Source organism: Cebus imitator, unplaced genomic scaffold, assembly GCF_001604975.1.
Source record: "Cebus imitator isolate Cc_AM_T3 unplaced genomic scaffold, Cebus_imitator-1.0 Scaffold3, whole genome shotgun sequence".
NCBI lineage: Eukaryota > Metazoa > Chordata > Mammalia > Primates > Cebidae > Cebus > Cebus imitator.
Genome location: NW_016107318.1, coordinates 5,064,640 through 5,077,196, shown reverse-complemented (window position 1 = coordinate 5,077,196; position 12,557 = coordinate 5,064,640). Strand labels below are relative to the sequence as shown.

The 12,557-nt window shown below is 34.7% G+C and overlaps 1 protein-coding gene across 1 annotated transcript in view; it reads right to left on the bottom strand.

Annotated features, from left to right (window-relative positions):
* The window catches only part of PIGK (phosphatidylinositol glycan anchor biosynthesis class K), a 117,206-nt gene that overhangs the window by 66,661 nt on the left and 37,988 nt on the right, over positions 1-12,557 (bottom strand). The window contains exons 4-8 of the mRNA XM_017531433.1: positions 6,849-6,984; positions 4,322-4,433; positions 1,364-1,460; positions 838-955; positions 529-639 (exon numbers count right to left, since the gene is read on the bottom strand). Coding sequence (XP_017386922.1) covers positions 529-639; positions 838-955; positions 1,364-1,460; positions 4,322-4,433; positions 6,849-6,984 — 574 coding nt within the window. The remainder of the gene's footprint in view (positions 1-528; positions 640-837; positions 956-1,363; positions 1,461-4,321; positions 4,434-6,848; positions 6,985-12,557) is intronic.

Sequence of the window (12,557 nt, the reverse complement as noted above, 5' to 3'; positions counted from 1 at the left end):
CTCTTTTCCAGGAGCTTCCCATTCAGTGAGAAAGACTTACATTCAATTACTAAGGTAAATAAAAGACAGACTGTGGTAAATGTTACAAATGAGAAATATAGGTCTATGGAAGCTCAAAAAAAAAAAAAAAAAAGAAAAAAAAAAAAAAAAAAAAAAAAAAAACAGGAAATTCCCACATAGAAGAATTCAGGGAGACTTCCTGAACGAGATACAATCTCGTTCAGGAGATTGTATCTGAGGTGGCCCCTGAAAAACACATAGAATTTCAAAAGGTGAACCTAAAAAAAGTACATTTCTGGTAAGGCAAAGAAAATGAGTAAATGAAGGAAAACAGTAACATACTTCAGGCCTCTTGAAGAGAGAGAGAGAGATACTAATATAAAGGTAGAAGGTAGATAGCAAATAGTATTAAAAGCTATAATTCAACACATAAAACAGTACCCTCTAGTAGTACAGGGAATAATACACTTCTTTTCACATTAAGGTTAGCATACCTATGTGCTATAATCAAATCAAGTGAATACTTACAAGGTCATTCATGTTAGTTTGGCTAGCTGGGTTAATTTCTTCCAAAAATTCCAAGACATAAAATGTGTATCTATCCATAAGATGGACTCCAATTGCAGGATCAGGTTGATGCTATGAAAAGGGGAAAAAAAGTATTTGTCTAACACTATCATTATAACAAAATGTTTTAAATGTAACCAAAATTTCCTTCTAATGTGTTAGTCTAAGAAAGAACAGATAGATTCATAAAGCATTTGAAGCATTTCATTGGTTTCAGAAATAGCTGCACATTCCAAAGACACAGTTTACAAATGGGGAAAATGCACATACCGAGAGTGAATCTTCTCCCACTTGGCTACTAGCTAGAGCCATTATGTTAGGAGAATAAAATCGCTCATACATGGATGCTCCTTGGCAAGTATCAATAATAAACAGTAGCTCATTGTAGCTGAAAGAAAAGTGATAACACCTTTGACAAGAATCACGCTGTAAATCATACACTAACTAATATTTCTACAACACTTTCATAAGACGTTTAAGTCATATCTTAGTCACTTCATTAGCTAAAAGTTTTCAGCAGAATTTCCAACAGAAATTTGATCTTAGAAAAGTTAAAGGTATACATTTGTCCAAGAGATGGGAATCTTAAAAGGTTAACTACTTCATGTTATAGAATAACTTAGTTTTTCTTTGAAAAACAACCCAGTTCAGTGGAAATAACAAATGTAAATTTAAAAGGGTCAAAGACATTGTCAAAATAAGTAAAAAATCTTATAAAATAAAAGCTAGAAACCTACTAACCATGTGAAAATTAGGTATGAATATAACTTATGAAAATAAGTCATTTGCTAATTACCGTCTTTTCTGCCACATTTGTTCAAAAGCATCTGCAAGTTCTATGTTGGTAATTTCTTCAGAATCTTGAAATTTTAAGAAACCATTTCCACCATGTCCTTGTATAAAGAGTAAAAAAGATCAATAGATCTATATTTTAATGCAAACTGCATACATCTAGATATATACATTTACTTCATTCATTGAAACATTTTAACATCACTTGTTATTTTATACTCTAAAATATATACTATGAAAACAAATTTTCTACTATGCCAATTAAAAAGAGAATGATAGACTATATAAAAAATAGCAGATATAATATCTTTTAGAGTGTTTCTAACAATCAATTCCAGAAACCTACATTTATGCTCTTCCACTGGCTCCATCTTTATCAAAAATGAACTTCAATTCATAAAAATGTTGCAAATACCAGGCAAATAGTTTTGATAAGAAAGAAGCTGAAGACACTAGCTAGTCCCCTAGTACACTAGTACTATTTACAATGTATACTTAGAATGATATTACTACTAACAAGTGCAGTTCTTACTAAAAACTGACATTTTTACTACAAAAAGTGGACCAGAAGATTGTGCTATTTGTATGCAATCTAGAGGCAGGCTGTCTGGATTCAAATGGTAGCTATGCCACGTTAGTTTAGGAAAATAATTTAATCTTTCTAGGCCTGTTTCCTCAGCCATAAAGTGAGAAATGTATCCACAACACTATCATTATCTTACTTATACAGCTCCTTTGTGGAGATTTTTAAAAGGTACCTTCCATTGGGCATGAAAGTAAGGAAGAAAAAGAATTACAGTTATTAATAATTTCAGATAAAAAAAAAAAAAAAAAAAAACTAGTCTCCCCACCCTCCCCCGACATATATACAGCACTGCAAGCTTACAAGTAATTAGTTGACTATGCCTTTGTGGAAGATAAAACTACTCCTCCCTCCCATTAGAATATAACCCTGTGGCAGGGCAGATTACTTAGTAAGTGTAAGCACATACTAGATTTCAGTTCCCATTAATCTCCTGACCCGATGCTTGGGTGCACTACAACCCACACAATCACATATGGCAACCCAGAATATCAGCACCTAAGTCAATCGGCTGATGTGAGGATGAAATGAGTTAATACACACAATGATTTAGAATATTGCCTGATGTATACTATGCATCCATAAATATTATCATATAATCATAATTATCAACGCTTTTATTCTTTTACAGGCACTGGCAACCTTCTTCCCTAAAAGATCAGGTAGCAAATATTTTAGGCTTGAGAGCCATATGGTTTCTATTACAACTACTGAATTCTACTGTTGTAGCATGGAAGCAGTCATAGAAACTGTAAACAAAATGGATGCAACTGTGTTCCAATAAAACTTCCAAAACAGGCAGCCAGTTCACAGGCCATAGTTTATCAAATCCTATCTTAACTACTGGAATTTGTTCCAAGCCTGCAGTTATCCTGAAAGAGTACCAAAAGAATTGGGAAGCAAACAAAAAAAATAACAATAATAAATCCTTTAGTTTAGTACATCAAATAAAACTAAGCTACAAAACTGCACTTCACCTTGCCACAAAAGCTTGAAAATTCCTTGTAATTTTCAAAGTAAAATAAATTTTTTCTAACTTCATTAACTCTATTGAGTTAATTTATAAAGTTTATAAATTGAGTCTTGAAAGTTATAAATGCAACATGATAGAGAAAATCCACTAAGTAGGCATCATTAACTATCTTGCCATGTGATACCTAAGAATCATTCTGCACCTGTTTTATCATCAGTTGAATGGAATGCCCTCCAAACAATTTATAGAGGACATTTTGATTAACATTCACATTTACTGAATACTATAAGACAGGCAACTGGTGATTTAAAAAGGCAAGAAATATATAGTCAATGACATCCTGGAATTCAAAATACAGTGAAGGCAACAGATACCCAAACAATAAAGTAATAATAAGTTAAATGCTATGAAAGAAACTAAAAATTAACATGGGAGTGCACAGAGGAAAGTCCAGACCAGCCTAGGAGAAGAGAAATATCGTTGGATAGGAAAAATATAAGCTATGTTATTCATACCTATTCTGAAGGAGAAAGCAGAAACTATTAATAATAACACAGGACAACAGGTGTAAACTACAACTATCCCAGGTAATTGGGAACATCAGTCATCCTAGACTTAGAAAGGACATCATGGAAGGAAGTGACTCCTGAGTTAAAACTAAAAAGGTTTGGAATAATCAAGCAGGCAAAGTGGACTGAAAAGGTGTCATAAGCAAATGCAAGAGCCTAAACAAATGTTTGAAGGACAGAAGAGTCAGCTTGGAAGAGAATTTTGAAAAGTATTAAGACTAAGACTGAAATTAAATAATATAGCTAAATCATTATAGTATTATGTGTTATATATATGATAAGTATATTGTATTATGGTACACATTATCTCTAATATTCCTCAAAGTATAATCAAAAGACTACTGTACCTCATATCTGAGGAGTATATCCACAATGCAATTTCATGAATCCCAGCCCAGACGAAAACTGAATAACAATTCTAAAATAAGGCCTAAGTATCTGCAGTCAGGTAATCTTTATGTACAGCAAAATTTGAGGTGGAAAACCACTATAAAGTTTTAAGCAGAAGAGGGAAAGGTTTGCAATTCTTGTTAGACACTTTCACAGGATGATTAACAGGAGAACAAAACTGAAGGATGCTATATAGCAGTACACCAAGCAAAAGGTGCTAAAGTTTACCAAGTCAATAGTTAAAAAATATAGAGATAGGGAACAGCACAAAATGTTATACTGTTTTCAAATATCATTTCAAATAGTTCTAAATCATGGAAAATATAACTACATGAGAAACCATTGTCACCAAAACTCATTTCATGTGTTTAAATTTCTTTCCATGTGGATTTCTTTTCCAAGAGTTTTAATATATTCTAATATAAAATCTCTAAATTACGAGATTACCTGTCATATAAATTAGAATATTGCTTCTATCATCAGAAAGAAGACGTTTCGACCGAGGAGTACTAGGTGGGATCCTCCCAGTTAATACCCTTAAAAAATTCTCCACAGTTACCTGGAGGGGAAAAAAAGAAAAATCAGATGAAATAAAACCTGGGAAATCTTGACAAATTATTTTTTACTTTCAAAAATGTTCCTTCTTCTTTTGCTGTATATTACTCAGCATCAACTGAAAATAAAACACCCAAAACTTATATAACTCAATTAAAATATATTCTTTTAAACATATACCTCCAAGTAACTTTGTTACTATATTTAAAAGTACTAAAAACTAACAAAGAAGGCAGAGCATGATGGCTCATGCCTATACACTCAGTACTTTGTGAGGCCAAGGCAAGAGGATTGCTTGTGGGCAGGAGTTCAAGATCAGCCTAGGCAAAATAGCGAGACCCCATTTCTACACAAACACAAAAAATGTTTAAAGTAGTCAGGCATGGTAGCACACTCCTGTAGTGCTACCTACTCAGGAGGCTGAGGCAGAAGGATCATTTGAGCCCAGAAGTTCACCACTGCACTCCAGCCTGGGCAAGAAAGCAAGACTACGTCTCCTAAGGAAAAAAAAAAAAAAAGCAAAGTAAAACTACCTTGAAGAAAAATAAGTTCTAAATTTAAAACCTTAAATGCTATGTGAAGTGCTGCCTTTAAAAACTACTAAAAAGGTGCAAAATTATTAATCTGGCCAGGCATGATGGCTCACACATGTAATTCCAACTACTCAGGAGGCTGAGGCAGGAGGATCACTTGAGGCCAAGTGTTCAAAAACCGCCTGAATAACATAGTTAAGACCCCCTCTCTGGAAAAATAAAATAAATTAGCCAGGCATGGTGGTACACACCTGTAGTCCCTGCTATTCAGGAGGCTGAGGCAGGAGGATCACTTGAGCCCAGGAGTTCAAGGCTACAGTGAGCTATGATAGGGCCACTATACTCCTGCCTGGGTGACAGAGCAAAACTCCAGCTCTAAAAAATAAAAATTATTAATCTCTCTGCACAGGCAATTCTGTGGGAAGATATAAAATATAAGAATTTTTAAATAAATTCAGCTACATTATTGCAGCTAATTTGTACAACTACTTAGTCAACTATAGATTAACCATGAAATAAAATAGTTCCATGTTCACTACTTGGATCACAGGCTCAATCATACCCCAAACATCAGCATCACACAATATACCTTTGTAACAAACCTGCACACGTATCCCCTGCATTTAAAATAAAGGTTGAAAAAAAAAATTCATTTATTTCCCCAAAATTACATATAATTAATTTTTGAATGCACTTTGTTTCTTAGATTTTGTTAGTGGTATCTTCAACATGTAAAAACTTCATAACACTTTAAACTAGATTTCCCAATCTGGAATTTCTATCCCTCTAGGATTCTTTGAAGGCATATTTAAAGTTGTAGAGAGTAAAACACTGATTTAAAGCCAACAGCTGAGTCATATATTATGCATATCTACATTTAAAAAGTAGAAAATCTATCCAGTTTTCTTGTTCAACTATTCCCTAGAACATAAGTATATGAATTATATGTATACACATTTGTGTGTGTGTAAACTGATTTACATTTTTCCTGCAAGACAGCAAAATGCTCATTGTTTTAATAGGACTTCTTATTGGCCAACAAGGAAGGAAAATTTGGGGGCTATATTTTAAAATGACTAAATAAACAAGTAAAAAGTGAAACACATATTTAATTCAATGAGCCAACATTTTTGAACCCCTAATACAGGCTACAGGTACTTGCCAGCTATACGATACCTAAGATATAGGCCCTCCTAGCTGACAGTCTAGGAGGAGATAGATAGGCTTTTAAAATTGCTTCAAAAGCAGTCTGGGAACACACAGGAAATTGTCTTACTTTTGGTAGGCTTGGTAAAAGGGGAAGGATTATCTAAAAAGACTTTATAAAAGAGGACTTCAAATATTAAGCATATTCACAATCTATTAAATTAAAAATAAAGTTTCAAAGGGACAAAATACAGTGTAATACCAGTTTTTTACATTTACATTTTTATTTCTAATCACATATTCATAAAAAACACTGGAAGCATACTGAAAGTGGTTATTTCTAAGCAATGAAAATATGGTGAGTTGTTAGTCACTATAGTTTTTCCACAATTAATACAATTACTAAAACTAATAAACTTAAAATTTTAGGTTAAATATGAAAAATGTTTCCTATGAAATACATTTATCGTTAAAAAAATTGACACATGAAACCTCACTATAATACTCTAACATTGAAGCCAATATAGTTTTTCTGTCCTAGATACAAATGTAAAATGTTCATGTTTTAATATTTTTCCTATGCATCACTGCCTTAATATGAACTCGAGAGACAGTTACATCAAGGCTTAAGTGACAATTAAGTTTAAAGAAAAATAATAAGACAATTTTATTCTGCCATTGTTTTAGAGCTTAAAAGTAACAATGCCATTTCAAAAATGTGGCTAGATTAAACAATTTACCTCATAACTTCTATAATCCACTTCCACATCATCTCCATACACATTTAGTTCCATATTCTTGTGACTAAACACTGTAGCTGGTTTGGGATTTCTAGGATTACAGGCCATATCATCTGCAAGCATTAGGACAATGTGACTAGAAAAAAAACAACAAACAAACAAACAAACAAAAAAAACTCCAGTAAATATACAATTTAGATAAAAGGAAAAAGTTAAACACAAATTTATTTATATCATGTAGCAATTGTGTTCATTTTACTCCTCCTTAAAAAATAATTAATTTTCAACTACATATTTGAAGGTGCTTTAATTATTTTCTTCATATCCTTATGTAGTATATATTTTAAAGCAGAGAAATTAGAGCAGTCTGGCATAAACTTTTCAACAGAATTTCAAGATACTAATGTTTTTCTGAACAATGTATACTTTATGCCATATAGCAAAGGGAAGCTAAAGGAACTGTCTTCCTCAGACATTGAAAATATTTTTTAGTAAAATTTCACATTCTCAAGACACAGAGTCCACATTAAATTATGATGTCCCAAGAATTTAACTTTCAGAATCCCAAACGCTTGAGTATAAAAACATGGAACTGATCAGCAAGCACAATCAGTGTAGCACAAGAGCACACCTCCAATCCAAGCACTCCTCACAAGATCCACATATCTATTCCATTTCCCTAACACCAACAACAGTCATCTTCCGGCTAGATGCTGGAATAGCACCCTACCTGGCGTCCTGCTTCTACTCTCACCTTCTTTCAGTTCATTCTTCTAAAAGCCCCCAGAGTGATCTTCCTTAAATCAGCCAAATAATAAAATGTTCCCACTTAAAAGTTTCCAAGGACTCCCCACTAGATCTTTTTGTTGTTGTTCACCTGCCGTTCCATGCATCCCCATTATATTTAGAGTGAAATTGAAACTCCTTACATCATCTAAAAGGCTCATTTAATCTGGTCTCTCTCTCTCCAACTTTAGCCTCTACCACCCACATTCTCTATGCTCCCTCCACGCTGGCCTTTCTGTTCCTAGAATATGCCAAGCCTTTCCCACTTAAGTGGCTGCTGACCAAATTTAGACTTCACTCCTCCCAGATCTTCATATAATTCCAGCCTCAGCTATGGTAATCTATCTTACTATGCGTTTTACTTTCTACAGAACATCTATGAATCTGAAATCCCCATCATCTCCTATCACCACCACCCCCATTAGAATATAAGCGCTCTGAGGGCAGGGACTATAACTGTCCTGTTCACCACTGTATCACTCACGCTACATACTAGAGCCTGGCATATGGTAGGTACTCAGTAAATAATTTTAAGTGAATGAAATGTTTTAATTTTGCATATAATTTCTCTAGGAGATAATAAAATCTCTCTTTGATACTTTTCATCTTCACCCTACCATTAAAACTGGTTAATAATAATCAGAAAATTCTCCATTCTACCATATCTTAAGTTTCCCAAGCACAAGGGAAAAATTAATGTGGCATACATAATTAGTTTGGCAGGAGACAGCAAGAAGAAAATGTTCTGCTACATATGTTCCAACTACATTAAAGTTCAAAACTGAAACATTATGATTTTTCTTGAAAATTGGCTAGATTTCTACCTTGAAAGTGTTCCAACCCTGCCACGTTCAAAGATCAGATCTTCAGCTGTTACTGATTCATCTTCACAGAATAGTGAAAGTCATTCCTCTTAAAACAGAAAATATGTTTTCTCTTTTATAAAACTTAAGATAATTAATTTACATTAAGGAAATATCAATCATATATTCCTTTGTTAAACAAGATTGAACTGACCTCCAAATGTCAATATAAACATGAGTATTTGTTTAAGCCATGTTTTCTGTTTAGGGTTAATTTCACTCTGTGAAACTAAATAATTATTGAACAGCTATAAAATGTCAGTATCAATCATAAAGAGGTACTAATTTCAACTTAAAATCATAAATTTAATCAACATTTCTCCTAGAGATAATTTTGAACCTCAATACAAGTGCTATGACTATTAACATAATCAATATATTATAAAATACTATATTTGTAATAATATGGAAAAAGGGTGGATTTCAAACATTTCAAAAGCCAACCACAAATTCTAATTCACTGTTTCTAAAACTTAAGAAATGTACAGAACTCTTTTCTAGAGAAAAAAATAATTCTCACTAGGTCCAAGTGTTAAATTATTTATATAACAGTACTTAAATACACAACTGCAAACAAACTACTTAGGCTTATATATCTTATGAAACTATAGAACAAGAGAAAATTATAAATTAAATTCTAACAAAACTAGGAAACTAATAATACTCTAAAAACATTAATCCTCTTTGAAAGATGACATTATTTTCCAAAAACTAAATGCCTGCTGCTTTGTTTAACAGACGACCTTCAGATCTGGTTCTACATTTAATTTTTTTCTGTATTTTGACATCCATAATTGTTAAAGCAAACTAAAATGGCCTGAGAAAGACTCCATACTTCTATATTTGAGCCGTTGTGGACAAACTGCCACCTAACTTAACAGGTAGACAAGATTGAAAACCTAACATAGGAGTATGCACCTGTAACAACAGCTGAGTTTTGGCCAATCCCAGCAGCCATACTTCAACCACTCATACACTGCCAAGTGCTCAAACTGTATGCAAATAAGTAAAATGCCAACTTGTAACCAATCCAGTTGTTTCTGTACCTCACTTCAAATTTCTGTCCCTCACTTCCCTTTCTTTGTCTACAAATCTTCTTTCACCATGTGGCTACACTGGAGTCTCTCTGAACCTGCTGTGATTCTAGGGGATGCCTGATTCATGAATCGTTCTTTGCTCCATTAAACTCCTTTAAATTTAATTTGGTTGAAGTTTTTCTTTTAACAGATGTTGTCAGAAGTGGGATGCAAAGTAAGCTTTAATGACTCTCAGGAGTACTGAATTAATAAGCAAGGTACCTGCAGGACACACTTGTGTCCAACGATGTCTCAAAGTTCTCTCTCAAAGAAAGAACTTTCGCATGATTGGCAGCCATGAATTTCAGAGTTCCACTGATTTGTTTTGGGCTCTACAGTTTCTTTGAGAAAATTTCTGATCCAAACTGGGTCTGGAAGTCGTGACACAAACTGGACTGGGTCCAGGATCAGATTTGATCCAGTAATTAACTGGCTTGAATCCAGTTAGAGGCTTCTTACATCTGATTGGGTCAGAAAGAAACTGGTAGTAAATAGTAATATTGCAGAGGCTATAATTGGCTTTTAAAATTTTGGCAGGGATGGGCCCAGCACAATGGCTCATGCCTGTAATCCCAAAACTTTGAGAAGCCAAGGTGGGTGGATCATGAGATCAAGAGATCATGACCATCCTAGCCAACTCGGTGAAACCCTGTCTCCACTGAAAATACAAAAAAATTAGCTGGGCATGGTGGTGCACATGGGAGGCTGAGGCAGGAGAATCGCTTGAACCTGGGGAAGGGGGGGCGGCAGGGTGGAGGTTGCAGTGAGCCAAGATCGCACCACTGCACTCCAGCCTGGCAACAGAGCAAGACTCCATCTCAAAAAAAAAAAAAAAAAATTGGCAGGAATTTTTGTATTCTACTCCTTTGTTTTATTTTTCTTGTGTGCTTAGGTAGGAAAACAAATCATTGACTAAGTTAATTGAGGAAATCTGAGAGCAAAGCCAATATTTTTGGTAAAAACGGGATCCTTAATTTCTGAAGAACTGAGTTCCTTCTGGCTTATACATGCCTCGGTATTAGGCCCCAGAAACAGTGAAGTCTTACAGAAATGGTGAGATGTTACTAAAGATACCTTACAATAGAACATTCCAAATGAACAACACACTGAAGTGCATTTAAAACCATGAGGCTCCCAGATTAGCTGCATCGAGGGATGCCTACTGATATGCAGAAGCTTCTAAAAAGATTTCAATATTTTTATTTAAAGCACACATATTTTGTTCTGGCCAGAAAGGAAAATACTAGAATTCGAGTCTCCAGTGCAGCTGGTTGGGCATCAACTTGCAAAATTGAGATAATTTTGCCTGTGCTTCCATTATTTTCCTTTGTGACGCAGTTTGGCCCCTGGAACTATGGTGTGGTAAGCAGGGTCACTAGGGCTGCTCAGGGAAGGGGAACCCAGAAACCTGACAGGCCAGCAAAAGGGCAAGAATTTTCTTACCAGACTTATGGCCTCTCTCTCTCTCTGCAACCTGGTTAAATGAATGGTAAAAATCACTTTATCTCCTCTGTAAAGTTTTAATTAATGCAAAAAAGCATTCTGAGGCTATTTTTAAATTGTAGGGAATTTGGTGTGCTTTATCTGTCTTTCTGTATGGTTCTGTCATAAAGAGTACCTTAGGATAGAACACAGGCTTAGGACCCATAAGCTCACTATTCAAGACAGCCTAGCAAGCTGGTCAATAACAAACTTTGCTGCAGTTCTCTGAAACAAGCAAAAAAACTGGCTGAGGTCTCCATCTGGTTTTGTCCTTGGGAGCTTAATGTTGTAACCACATGGTGGTACTTTCTCTTAGTTTCTGCCTTAGAGTGAAAAGAAATTCATGCCATAGCTAGCTCCAAAAATTATCTCGAGCAGTAAAAAGCCTTTGCAGACTCAAAATTGACTGCTCTAGACTTCTGGAAAGAGCAATGGAAGCTGTAGGTCAGCAGCTAAGACCTTGCCTTTTTACAATGGTGGCCCTAGTTCAATTCCTGGCTTAGGGAATGAGTCCTTTCAGGTTTGATAATTGTCTGATCTTTACTATTTGTTGATTCTCTTCCCCTCCAAGAATTTTTTCTTCTCTGAGCCAGAAGTATTGGCTGTTTGTCCTGGCTAAAGTCAGGTAATAAGAAATTGAAAAGGACTTTTATAAAGAGTGCTATAGTTAAAAGTCAGCTTAATTTAAAGCAGATATTCAAGCTCTCACAGCCTGGGACTCCTTGGGAAAAGGAGGCACCACAGACTCTGTTTTGGGAAAAACCTCTGTTTTCCTCAAGAAATCTCAGGAATTAAAAGCAGATAGGTCCTTCTCAAAATCTAAGGCTCTGTTATGTTTTGTATTGCATTATCTGACATTTTTGACTTTTGGGAGTATCTGAAATTACTTCATATTATGAGAGAGTTTTGGTGTGTAATAACTAGTTAGGAAATACTTTCAGGGATAGCTAATGGCAGTTATGGGGAGATATTCCGTTCTCCACATTTGGATCAGAGAAGCATGCTCTTGGGCACCCAGAAGTTATAAAAATGTCCCCACTCTGCACTGAAAGATTAGACACCCATGGGAAATGAGATGATTCCCTCTTTTTGGGATACAGGATCTGATATAAAAATGGGAATGGGACCCTTAATTTCTGGAGATCAGTTTTGCCTTCCAGCTGTGTCGGCTTATTATATTAGGCTGTAGAAACTGCATGTTCCTGGCCCTTTTCCTCCAAGGACTCCACCCTAAAGCCAATAATCTAAATAAAAACCTTAAAATCTGGCAAATAAAAACTTACAACTACTGGATCTTCTATCTGTATAGTTATTAATATGTTGTGTGTGTTATGTTTCTATAAAAGGGCTCAATTAATTGGCTTAAAAAATAAGAGCTTAAATCAAATATTTGAAAGAAAAAAGTGTAATGTTTTCTAGTTCACGTAACTTTAGTCATCTTTGGGAAATAAAAAGTATTAAAGGTTATTGGTAAGATAAAGACATTTGTTCTAAATCAGGCA